The sequence below is a fragment of the Drosophila hydei genome, unplaced genomic scaffold, assembly GCF_003285905.1.
Source record: "Drosophila hydei strain 15085-1641.00,03,60 unplaced genomic scaffold, DhydRS2 tig00008128-arrow-arrow-pilon, whole genome shotgun sequence".
Lineage (NCBI taxonomy): Eukaryota > Metazoa > Arthropoda > Insecta > Diptera > Drosophilidae > Drosophila > Drosophila hydei.
In genome coordinates, this window is record NW_022045838.1 from 265,236 (window position 1) to 287,150 (window position 21,915).

Sequence of the window (21,915 nt, forward strand, 5' to 3'; positions counted from 1 at the left end):
AGCAGGGCGCGTGGCGAAGTCATGTCGGCCGCAAGCCAACATTAAGGTCCACTTTGACTGCTCGGCTGCGGCTTAGCTGCTTCAGCAGTAAGTGCTCTGAAGCTCATATTTCAGTGGCAAAAAAAAGAAGAAAATAACTTCAAAGATATCTTCAAAGAAAGAAAGAGCATAAAATAAATCGCAGCCAAATCGAAGGGCAGCAACAAAGCCCAAACAAACACGTGCTTATCTCTCTCTCTCTCTCTATAGAAATACATATATTTATATATATATATATATATATATATATATAAAAGTGTGTGCTTATCATAAAATGTTTAATAAAACACATCTGCCTGCCCTTACAGGAATATTATTATATATGAGCCACAGCGGGATTTGGGCAGCAACCTGAAACTTCAAATGGGCAAGCAGTGAAAATGATTTAAAATATATTTTTCCTTTTGACAGCCACATGCCAAAATGTTGCTTTAAATGCGGCTATTAATAATAATAAGAAGAAGCTGAAAACAACAAGACCAAAGCGAAATTCAATAAGCGTGATTTGAACAGCCAACGGTCAACACTGTCTATCGCCCTGCCACTTCTCTCCCTCTCCCTCTCTCTCTCTCTCTCTCGCACTTCTCTCGCTTCTGGTGGCTGCGCCTTGAACTGGGCAAAATATTTAAGGCGGTTGGCCTAAGGATGCCAATAAATCAAAGCGGAAAAAAGGTTGCCGAACAATGTGCGGCATGTGTAGAATTTGCTTTTGGACCACACACACAGACACACACACACACCCACACACATGCAAACGCTCAAAGAGTTATGCGCTCCTGGGGCACATTTTGCGAGTGTGAAAAATATTGAGTTTGGGTTTCGGTTTCAATTTGTCTTTAAGTGTCATATGAAATGAAAACAATTAAACAAATTGAGTGGAGTGCTCAAAACTCTAAGCAAATAATAAACTTATTGCAAAGTATTTTTGATATTTCAATTTTCCATTTAGGCTTTAGTATGGAAGTTCTTAAGCTGAAAGCATACACTTCAGCTAGAGATAACTCTTATATTATTTATTTAATTTAATTTAATTATTGTTTATTTTTTAAATTATATTTTTGTTACATATTAAATGCGCTATTTCAATACATTCCATTCATTTTCTATATATTCTTGCTTAAAACATAAAACAATTTAAAAGGTCAAAGGCAAAAGCCATCGCAGCTAGCACAGCTTTTCCTTAATGAAATGCAATTAAAATAAAAACTTTCTAATAAAGTATTCAGCTTGCATTTTATTTTGAAAAATTATGAACTTTGCAACAAATAAATTTCTGCAAAAATATTTTTCTAAATATTTAAAACATGCTGCAACTGGCCCCAGCAAACAATTTCAATCTGCCAACTTTTTGCAACTTCTAATGTAATTTAATTTGATTTTTACTTCAATAAAATGCAGTTGTTTCTTGCAGCTAAAGCAATGCAGCAATCTAACAATCTAACAGTCTATCAAGCAAACAAAAACTCAGTTTCGGTGTAATTTAGTTACACATTTCATGTTTCACTTAGGAAACACTTCAGCTGCTTAATTGTTTACAAATATTTCAATTAAAGCCAAAAAACTAAAACTCAAACCGGATTTTTGTCGTTTTTGCGGCTTCGTCGCTCGAGTCGGTTAATTGCATTTTTTGCACATTTCTTTGTGTCGCGGCCATGGTCACGTGCATAAACCAAGCCAACGAAAAAAGGCAAAAACTCACAATTCAATAAAATTAATGGAAAAACACACACACACACACATACACACTCACAAGCTTGGGGGCAAAGGAAGTGTCAGAAATCTATGAGTCGGAATTTGACCAATGCAATCGTGAGTCGAGGAGCTGTCGCTGCCTGTTCAAGATGCAGGCCGACTGTGGAGGGGCGTTGTGGACGTCAAAGCAAAGGCTGGGCGACTGTCTGTAGGGTGCGAGCAGTTTGGTGGGCGTGGCGAGTGCTAAGAGCGCAAAGCTTGTAAGCGGCTTAAAGTTGTACAAAGTTTTTCAAGCGCATTCGCCAGTCACCAAAGGCGACGCAGGAAAAAGTTATGAGTGGCTGTGGATCACACACACACACACACACATGCACACTTATACTCTCATATATACAAAGAAATATGTAAGCTTGTCGCGGCTCCATTGCAAAGCCCAAGCAAAATAAAGTGAAGATGAACACTAAAAGAAATTATGAAAAATTTAATTTAAAGAAACATTTTTTTTCTTCAGATTTTTGTAAAATAAGAATTATAATTTTGCAACAATATTGCAAAAAAATATAGATGATTTAGATGTTTAAAGGTAGCTTTTTAATTAATAAGCTAAAATTAATTAAAGATTGATTGAATGATTTTTGAGTACTTTATATATAATTCTTGTGTTAAATAATTTCTTGATGCAATTTAAAATTTTATTATAATTTTCTTCTCAAGTTAAAAACATCACAACTTTAGTATTTGCTGAAAATCTAAGTATTTACATAGTTTCTCGCAGTGTACTGAGTGCTGGCGGCAACTGGCTTTGGCGGCGGCCGCCTCGTCGTCGTCGTCGTCGTCATCGCTGTCGAGTGCAGAAAAAAACCCAGCTGGAGCATGTAAAAGGATTAAGTTCGCTTAATATCATTGATGAGCGTGCCAAAGACCATAGCCAAGCAGCAGCAGCAGTAACAGCCGCAGCAGCAGCTTCTTCTTGTGCTGCCCTCTCTCTTTGTCTACTTCAGGTCAAGTGTCTGTAATGCTTGCTTTCTATGGGACTTTGTTTCTGAGAGCACAGATTTCAGCTAAGCGGCTGAGTCAATAGTTGAGGCGCTAAAGCAGCTGCTGCATTCCCAGCTATCGACGAGCAGTTGCGCCACTGCAGCAGTGGGTGAATGTTTTTTTTTCTCTTTCATTAAAGTTACACTGGACGAGCCACCTACTCAACCACGTGGCCCGAAGGTCAATCGTGGCCTAATTAAAAATGCAACAGCCGCCGTTTAAAAACAAATGCCAAAAAAAAGGAAATGAAAAAAAAAGTTATTGTACGAGCAGCTCTCTCAGCCAACCTTATGCAAATAACTTCAAGTGCGTAGCGTAGCGAAAATTGAAATTAAAATGAAAAGAAAAATGAAAAGCTTGGAACAATACACAAATGTAATGAATATTTACGAATTCGTAAGAACAACGTCAAAGTGCAAAACACGTGCAAAATCTCACAAATATTCTCACACACACCCTCAACAGAATGTGGATAGCAGGAGATAGAGAATGTAAGTGTGTGTGTGTGTGTGTGTGTGTGGGGTAGAGTAAAGATTGCCTTTTGTATTTACGCTCGAAAAATTACAGAAAATTTTCATTTAATTATGAAAATACGTAGCCAGAGCCGAAACTCCGTGTGTTCAGCTGCCAAAGTTGATTATTTGACAGCCATTCCACGTGCTAATTAAAAGCAAAGGCAAAAGTTGTCAGACTGCTCAACAAACTGGCCAAAAGTTCCACTTCCCACCAATCACCGATGCCCAGCCTTTGCCATAATCGCAATTGTATCTTTGCACTCGGGACTTACCCTTTCTCTTCACACACTCCCAGCAGGCAAGCGAGAGTGACGCCTGGGTGTCGTTAGAGCTGCAATGAAGAAAACATTTGAAGTACTTCAATTAGTTTGTTGCAATGCTGCAAGGATGTTAAGGCTGCACGAATGCTCTATAGCTTATAGACATAAATAAAGCTAAATAAAGAAGAATAGAAGAATAATAGGATTTAAGCTGTTTGATTGATTGATTATATAAAGGTTTTGGAGCTCATTAAAATGAATTTGTAATCAAGAGATGGAACGATGTTTCGATTGATTGATTGACTGATTAATAATTGATGCCCAATTTATAGCACAGAAATAGTTATAATACACACATCCAACAAGTGGAAAACATTTTTTGTGCTGATTGATTGATTGATTGATTGACAGCTCAAATAACTGGATTGCTCAAAATATCAAAATATTTAATAAATATTTATCAAGATATTGGCTAAGTAAAGAATTATAATTCTGATGATTGATTGGTTGATTGATTGACTGATTGATAAACTGAAATGGGTATAAGATATTAAAAAAATTATATTGTATTATTATAATAGGATAAAACTATTAAAACTCTTATTCAAATATTTTTATAGAGTCATTTTTTGGCCATTGACTGATTGATTGACTGATAAAATGAAAAATGAATTTTTCTAAAATATAACAATATTTAATAAATATTAATCAAGCTGTTGGCTTCATAAAGAATTATAGTTCTGATGATTGATGGACTGATTGATGATTGAACTAAATGATTGACTAAATTAATGATGTTTTACGGTTTTCCTATTAAAGTTCTGCCTTAAATGCTCACATATAAAAACTTTTGGCCATTGATTGATTGACTGGCTGATTGACTAGTTGATTTTCTTATTTTTTAAAGAAAGTTTTCTTTTTTTATTAAAGTAGGTACCCTAAAAATCCTTAAAATACTCATTAAATGTCAATAGCTGATCTTTTAAATGAGAGCATTCAAATTACAATTTATTTTATGCCGTTTGACTGCTCTCAAAGTGGAGCATGTAGTCATTCGATAGTCATTTCAGCATGAAGTCTAGTCGAAGTCTTGTCATCGTCAAGTCCCAATGGATGAGGCGGGCAGCTCCTTAGCTTGATTTCTCATTGACAGAGCTGGCGAACTGGCGCACAGTATAAGCTGCTCATATTTACAAAATGTCTAATGAAAATATTTCCTACGAAGCGGATATCCAGCTGCTGACTACGTCTGAAGAGGGAAAAATCAAATTAGCTGCATGAATGACGCTGGCAAATGCGCTTCCCGGATTAACAGGGCGACGGACGCAAAAAGATAAGAGTGGGCGAATAAATAGGGTTGGGCGTGGCGAGTGCTCTAACATTTGCCCCCAACGGTAGTTTGTATTTCTATTTGGATGTACAGAGTAGCAGCAGAAGGAAAGGCTGCTTTATGTGATTGATGCAGCTTCGTGTTTTTGTGGGCTAATTGCTGTCCGGCAAAGAAGGGACGGCATTTGCAGTAGAGTTGTTCAGCTGCAGGAGAGTTCCCAAGAGCTTAACTGTAATGTACTTATTGCATTACTCGCTAATGCTATTCGGTTTGTAGTCAGTCTGCTCATAATTATTCGATAGCTGGCCAAATTTGTCTACTCCTAATGCTCTGCTGTTTGAGAGCTCAGCTGTTAGTCTTGATGGCCCTAGCGTGTGTGCACACAAATCATAGAAAATGTAAAAATCTCAACTTTTAACTCTGGTTCTTCAAGCTTCTCACAACAAAAACAAAAATCAGATAACGCATTTAAAATAAGTAGAAAGCACAAAAGCGCACGACTGAGTAGAAGAGGAAAACAACAACAACAACAACAACATGAATGGTTGCAAAACATTGCAAAAGGCGACATACAAAAAATAAGGGAACTAAAAAACAAACCAGAACTAAGGCTGAGGGGTTGGTAGAGACGATTTGAAGGCTGCGAGCAGAAACTGTATCAAGTAACTGAGCCGCGCCGAGCTGCATAGTGAAAATGCAACTGTGCGGAAAACTGTGCGAACATTTTCATTTTCAATGCAGCTCTTGGCACACAAACAGAGCGAGAGAGGGGGTGGGTGGAGCGTGAGACGAGTTCGAGAGGAAGGGTAACAGAAACAGACCCAGAAACAGAATCAGAATCGGAATCAGAATCAGGACACTAACAACAACTAGCAAATAGACAACTTTAAGTACAAACCCCGTGTACACACACACACACACATATGAATCCGACAAAAACTTGCAGCGAATCGCAGAAAATCGCTTAGAATGCAGCGCTCCGCAAAGAAAAAAATGTAAAAAAATGAGAGAAAAAATTGGAAGAGCCCCGAACAAAAGCATATGGGAGTCAAGTAGAGGCTCCGCCTCCAGTGCCGACTGCCGACTGTCGACTGTCGAGTGCCGGGCTTTTCTTTCAATTTGCAACATTTTCTGCTGCACGTTGCACGTACCCCAAAAATAACTTCCGACGTCGCTCCCTGATTTTTTCCGCCTTAGTCAACTCGCTGCGAAATTGCAGGAAGCGATTCTATTTAAAGTTGCCAAAGTCCCACAAAAAATAAAAAACGAAATAGAAAATAAAAAATAAAATTAAAAACTAAAATAAAGCTGCGACCACGGGAACTCGGTTAAGGTTAAGCGACAAAGCGCTGCAACTATTGCTGTATAAAAAATATCTCTCTCTCTCTCAGTCTCTCACTCCCTCTCTTTCTCTTTGCCCACTTTGTATCTATTTAGACTTGTATAATTTATAAAAAATTCAATTAGCCACGCTGTCCAAAACAGAAGCCCCAACATAGCCAATAGTTTGGCTTAATGCCGCCGCAGCTACCGTCGTTCCCCCATTAACAAAATAAACTTTCTCAGCTGCCAATCATGCGGGGGGCCGAACGGTCAGTTGTTGAGCCACTCGCACACGGTCTGCCAGCCAGTTAACGGAAACCTTTAATAAACCCATATAAAACATGGCAAAAATTACAACAATGCTAGCCGAATAGAAGCACAGTGGGTAGCAGTGGGAGTATTTGTAAAATCTTATGGAGATGTATATTAGAAATGTAATGCATTAATTTATTTTTGAACTAGGAATTAATGTAATTATGACAAATAAAGTCTCATCTTCAACATATTTTCATTATTCAAAATTTTTGAAAATCATTAAAAATTTAAAAAATTTAGAAAATATTAATAAAAATGGGAGAATACTGAGGCTCACGTATCACTCTTTACCAGATCATAAAGAATTTTAATGATGATCCTTCTGAGAATGATATAACCTTGCTCATTCGAGCAAATGACTTCTTCCAAATGCCATTCAAGAATTTCCATTCTCAACTCAATATGTAAAATATTGAAGTGATTGAAGTGTTTACATTCTTAAGTATTATTTCTATTAATTGTTTCTAAACAAAAACTTTTACTTGAAGCAAAATTCTGAAATCTCAATATTTTTTCGATTAAAATAAATCGTTTCTGAAGTCGAATTTTCTTATCTTGTAACTTTATGCATACAAAAAGAAATACACAGCATTTCTTTAATATAGGGCAGCTGTAGTTTATTATTTGTTATTTAATTGTTCACTATATTGTACCACTGTGCACATGAGCCATTAGCAAAAACTTTGTTACACAAAAAAAAAAAAGAAAATATAATCAGAAACTGCGCTTCAATGTTAAATGAATTGTTGTCTCAACTGCTCGACAAGCAGGGGGCAGATGCCTATCTATCTATATGCCATATATCTATATACATGTATATATATGTATGTAAGTGTATGTGTGTGTGACTCTACAGATGCTGGCTACAGTGCTGGCCAAAAAGTTAGTGAAATTCATTTTTTGAAAACTGCAAAATAAGGTGGAGTAAAAAAATAGAGCAAAAAATTGTGGCGGTTAAAAAAAAAGTTTAAATAACTTTGGCAACTAAATTTAAGTAGAAAGCGTGAAGGGAGTTGTGGGGAGGGCAGTGTAGAATCAAAGGCGGCAATGGAGGCGGATAGCTGGTAGCAGGCGTAGCACCAGGCGGCAAACAGTCGTGACAAAGTTGGGAGCTAGTTCTCCCAGCTGTTGTTGTTGTTGTTGCTGCTGCTGTTACTCACTGATAAAAACTGCAGCAGACGCAAAACTAATTTGCGTGGTTATGTAAATTAGAGTTGGAGTTGGTGTCTGCGATAAACTTGTTGAGGGTGAAGCGCTTCAAAAAATAAAAATAAAAATAAAAAGGAAATGAGAAAAAAAGTGAAAGAAATTCGCAGCACAATGCGTAGAGCAAGACCGCACAGACAGAAGAAGCACTTTGTACAGTTCACCTAGGTGACCCGAAGAGAGACAAACACAGTTAGTTCTATGCACCTGTATGTGAGTGTATGTGTGCTGTTTGTTGTGTGTGTGTGTGTTTTTGTTGGCTAATCCTAAGACCACAACCAGATAACCAAATCGTTGCACAGACAAAGATGCCGCCCGCCCTAACAACTAAATAATGTGCACAGAATTTAGTGTTCAAAATGAAGGCTGTGCAAATGCACTGGAAGAAAAGCATGGAGAACATATGGAGGGGAGCATATAGGACATATATAAAGAGTTTCTGAAATTTTTGAAAAAATACTGAAGAATTTGGAATGCCTTGAATATCTTCAGTATATATTGAATTAAAAAGATCAAGTGAACTTAATCAGTGATCAGTGATCAGAGCAGTAACAGTACTGTAACTAATATTCCTAGCTCACTAAATCGATCAAACATGATCGAGACGTTCGGTTTGATCATTCATGACTGATGCTTATCAACTATTCATGAGCCATTGGCGCTTTTAAGTTCTTTAGTTGCTATAAGCCACGGCTTAATACACTTATGTATTATGTACGTATAAATCATTCATGAACTGCTGAAAGAGTCAATAAAATCCTCAATATAGTATATATATATATATATATATATATATGAAAGCTTATGAAATCTCTCCAAGTCAAAGTAAACTGTATTACCTAGTCTTTTCTCTGAGTGTACCTAGCAGCTAGCAGACAACAGGCAGCAAGTGCACATGGCAATGGCAGCCAGCTAAGATAATTTTTCGTTGAGCACACACACACATACAGCACACAGCACACAGCACACAGTTATTTAAAAGAGCCAAGGCATAAAGGTGGGCGAGGCAGAGCTTAGGCATAATTTGCCCAGTAGCTGGCAAAGGCATAAGCCCAATTCTAACAGACAGAGAGAGGGGGAGAGTGAGCTGGAGAGAGCTAGAGGGGGGTCACTGTAAATGCATCTAACAGACATGCATTGAGGTCTGTCGGCTGCATTGTCGGCTGTCTTGGCAACCACAGCATAGCAGCAGCAGCAGCAGCGGCAGCCAGAAACAGTAGGTGGAGGAGACGCGTCTGAACTCGGCACCTAAAGTCATATTAATAATTTTGGTTGGGATTTTGAAGCTGGCTGTCGTTGGGCCACAACCGCAACAACTTGCAGTTGAGTTGCAGCTGGCGCAACAACCAAACATTTACTCCAGATTCAAGATCCACATGCATCCAAAATCTACGAGTAATCCTTGGTTACACTTGCCTCCTTGCCAACACTGTCTCTCGCTGTCTCTTTTGCCCACTGTCTATGTCTGCCATTTACAGCTCTGTTTACATTTGCAATGCAAACCAAAAACTGATGCAAATCCATAAATTCCAAGGGCTATTCCCTCTCCATCTACTATGTAGATGCACCTTGTTTTTGTCTGTTGCTCATTGAGTGAACTTTGATTTTACATGATTATCAACCTTACTCGGGGGCACGTTCTGATGAGATTTTTGGCAAAATTGAAAAAAATAATGGAGCTAAAGTGAAATAATGTGAAAGATTGTCATGCTACATATGTCGGCATATGACCAAATAATTTCTTTAATTTTAACTCTATATTTGTGGCAATTCGGCATAAGCAACAAATCAGTTGAGTTTCATTTTTGGCTATATCAACAGAGTTCTTGTAGCCAGGTGGGCTGAAAGCCAGTTCCTCAGTCTTATAAGTTGAGATGTTCTAGTGCTTAGCATATGAAGAAATAATTTGTCAATTTAAAAACAAAAATATAAGCTAAAATTCTAATTCAACTCAAAAAAAAAAAAAAAATACAGACATGGCTAGATCGACTCAACTCGTCGTGTTGATCAAAAATTGATATGCCTCCTTTCGCTTGTTACATTAATTTTCACAGGAACATTATTCCCGTTATTCCCATTTTAAATCAGTTCAGGGGTTATTTATTATTATTTAATATTCCCAATCGATTTCATTTGAGCATATTTCAGAGTTTTCATCTTTCACTCACACAAACTTACGCTGCTATTATTTTCAATTAAATGCCACATTTTTGCCATATTTTGTTGTTTAATTTGTTTTGTCTCTCGCAGACAGAAATGACAATGAAATTCATAATTAGCTGAGCTTCACGAGTTCATGGGAAAATCAAAAATCAAACCAAAAGCGGAAAATCATTTGTCTCTTTGCTCTTTATGAGGCGTGTCCAAAAAGTTTCCCACAAAATGTTGTGCATCAAATATTGAGATAGATACGAGTCGGCTCGGCCTGGTATCATGCACAGCTACTAATTAGTCGGGGGCGATATGTGATATTTTTAGTATTGACTTGTTTACAGAACCACAGCAGCAATAGGAGTAGTAGCAGCAGCAGCAGCAGCAACAACCACCGCATCAACAGGGATTTATTTTTAGTTGTCTGCAGTTCGGTTTGAATGTAATTCCATTTCGACTGCTGCCTGTTAATGACATGCAAATCAACTTTGGTGGTCGCTGGGACGCGGCCCACGGCATTCGAAGCCAAGCTTCACTCAATTCCGGCCGTGCTGTCCGGTGTTTATATTTTTTTGACAGCTGATTGTTTTATTGAAATGCAGCACGAGGCACGTGTCGCAGGCGACAGGGCAGATGTTTCAAGTAAATATTTACTATTTACTTTTGACGGCGCTGTGAGAAATCATTAAGTCAGAGCACAGAATATGATTGCTGGGAAAATGCGCTCGAAGCGCTCGATGAACCGCATGATTTTTTGTATTTTCAATAAAAAATGTAATTACAATTTTTATTTTATTTAATAAAATGCCACCAAACATAGGGCCTGGCAGCTAACAGACAATACAAAGCGAGCTGAAAAAAGCGGAAAAAGGGAAAACTAAATTGAAATTTGAATATTGAGCTGGCTATGGAAGCGCTCAGCTCTCCGAAATTGAAAAAGTTCTTTCACTGCAAATGAAATCAAATAAATCTAGACAAACGAAATCTCTACTAAGTTTCACACACAACAATCCCAAAAATGTTGCAAAAAAAATTGAAATGAATAAAAAATATACATATAATAAAAACCATGGCTAACAATCAAATGAAAACTAATAGCAAAAATGCAAAAAGGTATTTAAAATGTTTGCGAATGCGGTTGCAGTGGTCGAAATGTGGGCACAAAGTAAATGAAAATATTTTCACGCATTACACAGACTCCAACTACTTTGTTTTTTTCCAACTATCAAATACATTATAGAAATAAGTTGAAAATGAACAGAAAAAAAATGGTTTTCTGGTCAGACATCAAATGAAAAAGGTATGTTTGAACAATTTGTTTATGGTTGAACATGAAAGAGGAAATTTAATCTTTTATAATAGATGTCAATACCAGAGCTGGTGTTATTTTTTTTCAAAAAGTTATATACTTATATTTCTGTCAGTATACAAATTTATATTCTGCATATGCTCTCTATATGGAAGTATATGACGTAATTTTTACTTAAATCAGAAATTTCCTTTTAAATATTGATTAAAAATAAATAGAAATATTCTAGAGAATTTTCTTTGTTTGTTTATAAATAAATTATATTTATTTATAAATTTTTTTATTTTTTAAATATAAAAATCATTAATGTCTTTTTAAATATTAATTAAGAATACTACGAAGTGCCTGAGATAGACTTTTTTTGATTATTTATTTATTTATATTTATTTTTTCTTATTTATTTGTTTACAATTTATTTTATTTTTCCTTATTTTTTTTTTCTTTTATGCTTCATAAAAATAATATGTACTCACTTTAAAATATGTTTTTCATATTCAGAAATTAAATAGACCCACACAATCAAGACAATATACACTGAGAAAAATAGCAGCACTCATATCAAAAATGTCCAGCTAAATTTAAATTTTCCTATCATCACAATTTCCTTCATTTCCTATTTTATAATTCTCAATAACCCCTGAAGAGTTCCCCAAAATTCGTAGAGCTCACAGTCTGAGAGTCCTCTTTTCCACTTTCACTCAACAGAATTTACTTTCATTTGAAGTATGTAAAATATTTAAAAAGTATTTTGCTTTCCTAATTCAAGTGCGTACTTTTTTGTGTACTTTTAACATTCAGACTACGTTTTGCACTCATGAATGAATCATGTTGAAGCATATTCAAGAAATTTGCTTTTATTTCATAGAACGACCTAAAAATTTGTCTGCAATCTCGGAGGCTCTCAGTTTCTCTGTAGTTTAAAGCTCGGCATTTCGTTGGCACTTGAAGCTTTATTCCTGTTATTTAACGAGCGCTACGGGGCGCTTATCTATTTGTTAGATGGCCGCCAAGTTAATGAGAAAAATGCATATACGCACGCATTAAACGACGTCTAGTTCCGACACATAAACCTGTCCAACTTCCACCCACCACCACGCACCACCCAACAAATTTTACGAGCTGCTTTCTATTTGCCAGACAGACGCATAAAGCAGGCGATCTCTGAGGCGTTCAAATCGTAAAAAACAGGCAAACGAATCACAGTCAGACACGCTGATATATATACACATATAAGCGAGGGTGGCTTGAAGAGCTTATAAATTTACATGAATGTTGAATTTGAAAAAATGATTGATATAAAAATTAATTAAACGTAAGGAAAGGTTTTAAAATATTTTTTAATTTTAATAAAATATTTTGTCTTTTTATTTTTATTTTTTTCTACATTTTTCTATCATTCTCTTGCTAATTATAAATAGTTTTGTAATTTTATTTCTACCTTTATTTTATGCTATTGTTCAAACTTCCCTCGTATTTATTGTCCATCAAATTCGATACAAATTACAAACATTTAATTTTAACTTAAATTATAGGTTCACAAACCAAAAATGAGCCAGAAACAGCCTTTTGAGCTAGCAATTTATGACACTTGGCGCCATTCAATGAAATTATTTGCATATATATTTTTTGTATTTATTGGCCAACAAGGCGCTGGCAATTTAAATACATATATGTATATATATATATAAATATGTATATATATGTTTGTATGTTTCAGCAACCGCTGTGGCCGCAGAATCCGTTGAATCATTTTGGTTGCTGCATGTGATTTGGTATAGTCGAGCTTGTCCAGCTGCCAGCTCTAATTTCTGCGAGTTTTTTCCTTTTTGCATTTAAGCGAGTGGGCGTGGCGCCTGCGGCTTTGGCTACACGCTACAAATAAATTTCGTCGAGGCAGCCCAAAACGATTTAATTTGCGGTTTTTATCACAAAAGCGCGACGCACACCGAAAATTGATAAAAAATTATTTGCGGATTTGCTGATGCAGTTGCAGCAGTTGAATAGATTTAAATTTTTTTTTTTTAGGTTCATTTTACTTTTTTTGTAATATAAAAACTATTTGACAATGTCCTTGAGCGGATGCAAACAGCGCATGGCTTTCGTAGCAGCCGTCACAGATATTAGATAGGCCATATTATGCAGCGCATACTGCGCCTCATAGTCGCTCTCCTGGTTCGCTGTCATGTTGTAGAAGTATATATATTCAACACGTCGCCACAGACAGACGACGATGCGTGCCATTGTTAGCAGTTCGTGCAGCTCGTGCTGCGAACGGTAGACAGTTAGCTTTAAGCTAGAAGTCATCAGCTGCACGAATTCCAGATGCGCTGTCTGCAGTTGCGATTGTTTCTCGCTGCGTCGCAGCGTTTCATCAAGTTGAGCCGCCGCCTTTTTCAGTGGCTGCATTCTGAATTGCTTTTCCAGGGCTTTCAGCACTGTTGCCTGTAGCTGGGACAGAGACTCGGCCACCGCATGATCGCCATTCAGCTGTGGCAGCTGCTGCAGTCGATGCACCGTCACATGCAACTGCAATCGCATGCGAAATGCCTCATTGTAGCTTTTGAGCTGCTGTTCTGTAATTATGCTAGCAAACATGCCTTCGCCGCTATAGACCAGCGAAAGCTGCTCAATATTTTCAGTGGGCAGCGACACAGTAAATGCACCACTGCCATGCAATGCCGTAGAACTATACTCATTCATAATGGCCTGCAGCTGCAGAGCAGACTTGTCAATCAATCCACTTTCCAGGTAGCCAAATGCCTCTGAATATTGCTCAGCAAACTGCTCAAAGTTGAACAGCAAGTAGACAGCGCGTAACTCCTCCAGCACCTTGCCCAATTGCAGTCGATCCCTGATTAAAAAGGCCACATATCGATTCAAGAGCAGAACACGCTGATCCAGATAGCGCTCGAGTGTCCGACAGATGAGCTCCACGAGTGGCGTGTAGGCCACACAGCTTTGGCAGCGCTGCAGCAGCTCGTCAATGTTGCAGAATTCCGGTTGATTCAACTCTAAGGTCGTCTCCTTGTAGTACACGTAGTAAAGGCAACGCAGCTGATCATCTTCGGTCGATTTTAGCTGAAAGAATATGTCAGGGCCGGACTCGGCTGTCTTATGCGACGGCATCTCGTAGAATTTGAGCTGTTGATGCATGGATCGCACAACTGTCTGATGCAGATTTATTTCCAGCATCGACTTATGCTCGATCACAAACTCCGCCAAACGCTTCGAATCGTACAGAGCTGCGAGTGCTGGTCCAGCCGACTCGATGTGCCGCTTTATAATCTTGTATATCTTACAGATTTTCATATAGGGCTGTCCATTGGCAAAGGAACGCATCACATATTCAGTTCGTCCATTCTTCTCCGATTTGTAGGCAACGAATTCCTCGTGACAGTCGTTGAACTCGCCCAGCCGCCACCAATTGTCGAGGAAGCGGCAATGCACCTGCAGCACATGCAACAGCAAAGCAGCCGAATAGGCCCGCCTGCCCTGGTCCTTGATGGTTAATGCTTGTGCCGTCAGCTCGACCAAGCTGCACAAGACGTGTTGACTACGTGAATGCGGCTCATTGCCAAACTCAGCCGGATAGGAGATGTAACTGGCCGCAGCCAAGCTCCACAAAAGCTCAAGGCTCTTAAAGCTGGCCTTTGTGGCACGTCGAAAGTCAAGCAGCCCTAACCCTTCCTTGTCATTGGACAAGCTACGCTCGAACTCCGTGAGCGTCTCCACAATTGGCTTGATCATGCGGCCGAGTGCCGCAGTCAAACTGGTCAAAGTCTCGATTGTTTCGCCATTATCATAGGGCGTCTCACAGCAATTGATATACAGCTGTATCATTTGCATATACTGCAGGGGCTTCAAAAACTTGTCAACAACCAATTGGCTTGTCTCCGCATTGCTAATGACATTGGGACGCAGCTGTATCAAATGGTTGACAACGTTGAAGTAGTGACAATCGCCCGGCAGAAAGAACATGCCCAGTATTTCGCGTGTGACAAAGCCATCCTCGCCGTACTGCTGCAAGCACTGCGTCGCGTTGCTGAACTTTCTACGCAAGTAGCTGCCGAAGGCTACAACGAATAGGCGCTTGCTGCCCAGCTCGTTGCAACGAGCCAAAGTGCAGGAGCTGATTGGCTTGATAAACTGTTTCTGCAAAGGATTTGGACAGACTTCTCCAGAACTAGATCGAGCTAACGTGGAAGTCACCTCAGAGACTCCTCGCGAGTGCACCGTATTTAAACTGGCTGTGGACTCCCTGAGAGCGTCTTCCTCTGACGTTGACACACAACTGCTTAGCAGCTTCGTATTCATCGTTTGTCTAAATGAATCCAAACTGAACTCTTTTCTGGTTTCTGAACTGGCGTTGCCCTGCGCTACTGCCAGATCATCGAGTATTTTCATCCTTCGATCCATGTACTCCTCGTAGTGAATGCGAGCCGAGCGAAAGGCCTTAAAGTTAACGGATAGCAGAAAGTCTAGCAGACCCAACTTGAAGCAATCCGATATACTGATATCGTCGATAATCACATTGGAGAGCGTTTTGATTGTGTGCGCCATAGTCGGCAGCTGCTCGCACAGATAGCGATCCAGAAAGTCGGTTAGATTTTGTGAGATACGCTCCGCGCTGCTTAGAGGCTTGGAATAGTTCTCTAGCCGACAGAGCGCAACTTCCAAGCAATACGTATAGGTATCGCTCTCCATGTTCGATTCCAGCAATAATTTAACCAATTCTGGCATTTGTCGCATCACAATCACACGACATTCCTCCTGCATCGTGATCTCTTATATAAAATATATTTGTAATTGTGGCTGTTATATGAAATATATACGAGAAATTATAGAGTAGGGAAAATTTTGAGCGTTAAGCTAAGTCTGCTTAGATTTTTTTGCTTTGGAAATTTGGAAATTTAGCACGAAATTGTGAATTCTCATCCAATGAAACTGAAAATTCGTTTAAAGCATTCAAGTGTATAGTAAATCTTAAAGAATTGCACGCTATTTTCTTCGAGTGTAGTCAACGGTTGGCAGCTTACGGACGCTTAAGGAAAATTCGAACATGTAAATTCCTGTGGCCCTGCATTGGCATGCAGAGAACCTAGCAGCGACAAGAACTTTGACACTGCTGACCTATTTCTAGACTGCATCAGCTCCAATCTGTGTGTGTGTGTGTGTAGGTGTGTGCAGGCATGCTGGTTTCCATGTCCAATAGCTATCTACAATGTGCGTACTTTGCTTTATTTTATTGTCTGACAAGATAAATACCAAAATATTGAATATGCACGGGCAGCCAAAGGGAGCGCCAAAGCAATGTGTAATGCCACCAGAGACCAGAGAGTGTCTGATAGAGTAAGCAGAGAGAGAGAGAGAGAGATGGGGAGTGAGAGGAAGGAGTATGGAGGCGCCACTAAGCGTCCAGCATCCGGACTCTGTCCTGGAAGGAGCCTGTCAACTGCGCTACAAACAATAACTCAAATGCAATCGAGCATATTTGCTGCAGAGAACAAATAAACCCAGTTACCGGCATCCACAACAACAACTCAAATATACAAATGTGGTACAGTGGAGCTAGACATAAGAAAACTGCAGTGCTTGAAAAATGCGATAAACTTTGATAAGGCGCAAAAGTGGCCAAATTTAGGTATTTGAGTGTTCACTGTACAATTGCAATAATATTTGAAAACATCGACTCAGGGCAAATTGATTTCAGTGCAGTGTGCAGTGGCATAGCTGGTGAATAGCTATAGACAACAAATTTGGTGAGGACTCTTAGCAAAATGAAAGTTCGTCGAGATTCCGTCTGTCTGGCGGTCGATCCGTCTGTCTGTCAAGTCGTGCGGGTGTGACTGGTTAGAAAGTGTTGGGAAAACAGCAAGTGAAATCTTTACCAGAAAACAAAAGCCGAAATGTAGAAAAACAAGGGAAAATTGTTTGAAGGCAAAACTTGGCAGGCAAAACTTTTTGTCGCACTCGGCGAAAAGTAAGCGAAAACTTAATAAAGATCGCAGCTGACGCCGCAGTCAACGTCGGACGCAGGGCCGTTGGAGTCAAGATGCAGTACACTCTGACTGGCCGGGCAGGGAGGGCAGCGTTTGGTCAGCGCCGGCATCTCCGCCAATAGACCACACAGACTGTCGAAATTAAACCAAACTGAATTTGCACTTACACTTTGGCCAGGCGTCGATGTCGTCGTCGTCGTCCTGCGAGCATTTGCGAGTATCTGCGAGGCTGTCGAAATTGTCACTTTCGCAATTTGCTCAGCGGGTGCGATGTGGCAATTGCGAACACAATAGCTGAGCGCTTGCGTCTTTGCCGCATGGCCAGCGCCAAGAAGCGTCTAAGTGACATTTATGCGCCTGGGCGACAGCGGCAGCAACTCCACTGCAGCTAGAGCAAAACCGCTTCAAACTGCGCCAAACTTTGCCGTATCACAGCGCACAGTGGGGCAAATTAGAAGAACAATGATTGAAAATCTCAATAGACTAAACTTTAAGATATTTGCCAATTCACCTGTAGAACTGTTAAGCCTAGTGGCTGTTAACTTAACAGTTCAAACATATCATTTCCTTATGCTGCTTGTAAATAGACAATTTGCACGGAAGACCACCGAATGTGCCCATGGTGCAAAAGAGAGACCATCAGATAGTAAAGACAGAGAAAGGGAAATACTGCGAGGGAGATAGAGCGAAGTTTGTTTTAATAAATACTTTCATTGTGTATGCAGCGAGCAGAAACCTCACCTGCCTTTCGAGTCAGCTGTGGGCAGGCGCAGATCCTGTCACTGTTGATGATGGAAAAGTTTCTTAAGAATTTGCCCGCTCATCGACATACCGAAGCGAACTTGGACGCAGAGCAGACGCTGGTAACAATGGCTGTGGCTGCCGGGAAACAATCAACAGCCGCAGCAGACGGCAAATGCAAAAATTACTCAGTTTTTATGAACTTTGGCATTTCAGAGTTGTTGCAATTACGACGAACTTCTCAAACTTCTCTTGCAGCTGGCAAATAAACACGTATATATATTTCAATTAGGACGCCACTAAAAATCCGTTGAGCGCGGCCAATAGTTTGCCCATTGCCCATTAAAGTATTTTTCAATGGGGCCTCTCTTAAAGCTGCTGTCTTTACTTTAATTAAAAACTATTCTTTTGTCTAATAGAAAATAAATGTAAACAGATTTTAGCTATTCGAAAAGTGAGTTACATTTGATAGCAAAGCATTGTGTTGCCTCGGTAAAATAATTATGAAATAGTTTTGATAAGTTGTCAGAGATTTGCTGAGTAACAAGAATGTTAAATAAAGAGTCATGTGAATCTGAGCTATGATATAAATGCAACTGCTACTCAGCCTAGGGCCTGCCTGACACCAGTTTGACGCCGGCCTAGCACCAGCTTCAACTGCTTTAAATCTAAAACTTTTTGCAGCACAACTGCTTAGAGACTCAGTTGTAAACTAAATTTAAGTTAACTTCTGACCACGCTCAAGTCATAACAAGCTTTATTTATTCATATATTTTTAAATATTTATTTTGTTATAAGCTTCAAACAGTCTTTTTACACGTTTCTTGAATAGTCCCAAATCTATTTCTCCTGTTATAACAATTCTGAATATATTTTATATATTTGATTGATTTATTGAAATACAAATTACTTTAAAAGTATTTTATGTTTACTCAGGGGTTGAAACCCTTGCAACTCGAAGCACAGAAAGCAGCTTAAAGTATAAAAATTTATTATTTTTATTTTATAAGCTGTTTTTCATTATTTAAAAAGTGTCACATTTTTTTGTAATTCTTTAAATTTTATCTGACAATGATTTATTGAGGAGAAAAATATTTTAAAAAGTAATTTCTTTTGTAAATTCAGTGAGCGGGGTCTGAGCGCCAAGATGGCCCAAATAAATAGAAAAGAAAATATCAAAGACAATTTAATGTAAAATAAATATGAAAATTTATCATGAATAACATTTTTACTGGCTGCCTATATGTGTACATATATTTAATTTGACATTGAAATTTCTTTGAGCTACTTGGCTGCCTTTGAACTTTGACACACACTCGCCCACACACGCATACACACACGTCTCGTTTACGGCTGTGCCTCATTTAGCTGAGCCGCCGCTTTGTTTGGCCATAAACTAGAACATTAGCATGAACCGGAAACGGTTTCGGGAAAATCTGTTGTCTATATATAGCCAAAACGCTGCGCTTGCAACAATGCAACACATCTGGCATGGCAAGCCGCAAACATAGCACGACGCACACACACACACACACACTTTTCCAGCTATTCTAAACTGATTCGTCATAATTTTCCTGCTTGGAGCCATAGGCAAAGTTAATTAGTTGTGATTTTTCAAAGAACATTGAAATTGAACAAGGCAAGAGCTGGAGAAGGCAGTCGAAAATACAAACAAATAAATAGAGCCCAAGGCAGGGTGAGAATGTTGAGGTCTATGAGAGAGCCAAGAGAGAGAGACAAAAAGTGAGGGGAAAGAGCTGTGATTCGGGCACATGTTGAGTGTATAAAATGTTGATGAATGTTTTGTTTACGGCAGCGTACGCTGACAAGGGGTTTGCATGCCACACGACTGCTTGCCCTCTGGCTGTCCATCAGTTTTATGCCTGTGTGGATGCAGCAACAACATGTGGCGCCTCCAGCCCACAACTGGCTGCATGGCAATTGAATGTGAATTATATTGAACATTCATAACAGATTCACAGTCATTGCCATGCTGCATGCCTCTGTGAACTTTGGTTGGGGCAGCCAGCAGATGCCATAAATTAAACAGACTGCAACTAATTAAGAAAAGAAATTCTCTCAAAAATGGAATGCAACGAATTGTTATCTCTCTCTCACGCATGCAATCCAGGTGGCATTTGCATCGCTCGCTCGACCCCTCTCAGGTGAAACGCACAAAGGCCGCATGGGGTAGACACGTGAAGTCCCTCGGGCTACATTTACTTAGTTTTTCCCCCAATCAAATTCATTCTGTCTACGCCGAATAATAATTTAAATATCTTAGCCGGCGGACTCTGCCTGGGCAAAAGCCAAACTCGAGCCACAACAACAGGAAATGCCATTTCAGCTATGGCACGCTAACAAGCTGGCAACAACAAGAACAGCAATTGGGGCATGATCGACTTGACGATGATCTGGAAATACTTGTGAATCCTTGTGAAAAGCAGAAAAGTGTGCAATGGACTGCTTTAGTGGACGACCTTCTACTCTGCAGCTATTTCAACTACTTTGCTCCATTCAATGTCTGTTTAGAGAGACTGAAAGACAATAATTTAAATACTGTGATCCGATGAAAAGATCGATGAACATATGAGTACTATAAAATTATATAAAATACCAAACTAACCTTTTCAGCGTTTGAGAATGCTAATACAGTAAATAAAATAATACAGTAGTAAAACATCAAGTCTAAAACTCGCAATCTCTGGTAAGAGTAGAAAAGCTAATTCGTATGTCAGCAAAATTTAACTTAAGTATATATTCCAGCTTAAAGCTACCCTCTTTCAATAGTTAAACAGGGTATGGGAACAACGCGCAGCAACAGCGAAATGCGTGCTATCGCAAAACTGCAGGAAAAAAGAGAGCTAAACAGCAGGAACAACTGCAACAACAACAGCAGCAGCAGCAACAAGAACAACAATGAGCAGAGCTTAACAGCCGCGAGCTAAACACGAAAACACAAAACGGGAGAAAACGGCAAGAAATTAGTTTCTCTGGCGAACGTTGTCCTAGTTGTAGTTGTCGTTGTTGTTGTTGTTGCGGGTGCAAAGCTGGCAAAGGAGAACAAATGCAAACACACACACAAAGTAAAACAGAGGCTAAAGAGCTCTGCATTAGGCTCCAGAAAATAGCTTGAAAAAAACAAGACAATTTTTTTGTTCTATGTGTGTGTGCAAAAAATGGCAGTGCTAAAAGTCGTATAGCACAAATATGCAGGCCACAAACACTCGCAGATAACAAGCGCTTCAAGATAGACAAAAAAGAGCAAAAATTAAATGTGCTAGAGAAAAAGAAATACATTTAAACAAAGGAATTGGCTGGGCCATAATTGAAGAAGGCGCCGGCTCGGGGCGTGGGTCCACATGATGGCGGGTTAATAAGTTGTGCCAAACCAAAAATTGTTTTTCTCAATGGAAATAAATTGTTTAGCTTTGCAAGGCAGCAAAACAGGACCCTACTTAAACAGGAAAATACAAAAGGAAAATAAGTCCTTTTTTGATAGACCTCCTAGAAGGCATTTTAAGCTGCAGAGCAGCTTTTCTTGTTTGATAAATTTTACATTATTAATTGGCATCAATAGGCACGCTTAGCCTTGCCTAATTATTTATGAAATATATTGCTGATTAATTATAAAGTACACAAAATGGTAAACAAGCCAACGTTAGAGCCTTTCGACTGTTTAGAACTAGAAAAGCTTTAAAGTTTGAGTGTTTAAATATTTTGTTGACATTCGGCATTTGCTGTTGTTCTTTCTGCTGCTCTCTGTGTGGGCATAAATCATCAACGTTGCAGCTGAACGAGAATACAAAATACAAATTCAACCGCCAAAAATTCCGTTTATCCAGTCGCCACATTTTATAGCCATGGCCAAAACACACTGCCATACATATATCAGAAACCATTTGGATATTTTCTGCGGCAGCAGAAGCATCATAAAACGCAGATAACGGCAATCAAAATTACTGCCATGCAATATATATATACATACATATAAATG

At 39.0% G+C, this 21,915-nt stretch overlaps 2 protein-coding genes across 2 annotated transcripts in view; both read right to left on the reverse strand.

Moving 5' to 3' along the window:
• LOC111604503 (connectin) overlaps window positions 1-21,915 on the reverse strand; it is a 160,351-nt gene that overhangs the window by 62,439 nt on the left and 75,997 nt on the right. Inside the window, exon 3 of the mRNA XM_023322596.2 lies at window positions 3,557-3,615. The gene's annotated coding sequence lies outside the window, so the exon portion shown is untranslated. The remainder of the gene's footprint in view (window positions 1-3,556; window positions 3,616-21,915) is intronic.
• LOC111604502 lies at window positions 13,202-16,016 on the reverse strand. The gene has a single exon (XM_023322594.2). The coding sequence runs from the start codon at window positions 15,952-15,954 to the stop codon at window positions 13,234-13,236; it is 2,721 nt and encodes a 906-aa protein (XP_023178362.1). The 5' UTR covers window positions 15,955-16,016; the 3' UTR covers window positions 13,202-13,233.

Excerpts from the sequence above, each read along its gene's own strand:
- LOC111604502 (XM_023322594.2), bottom strand. The coding sequence starts at position 15,954 with ATGCAGGAGGAATGTCGTGTGATTGTGATGCGACAAATGCCAGAATTG.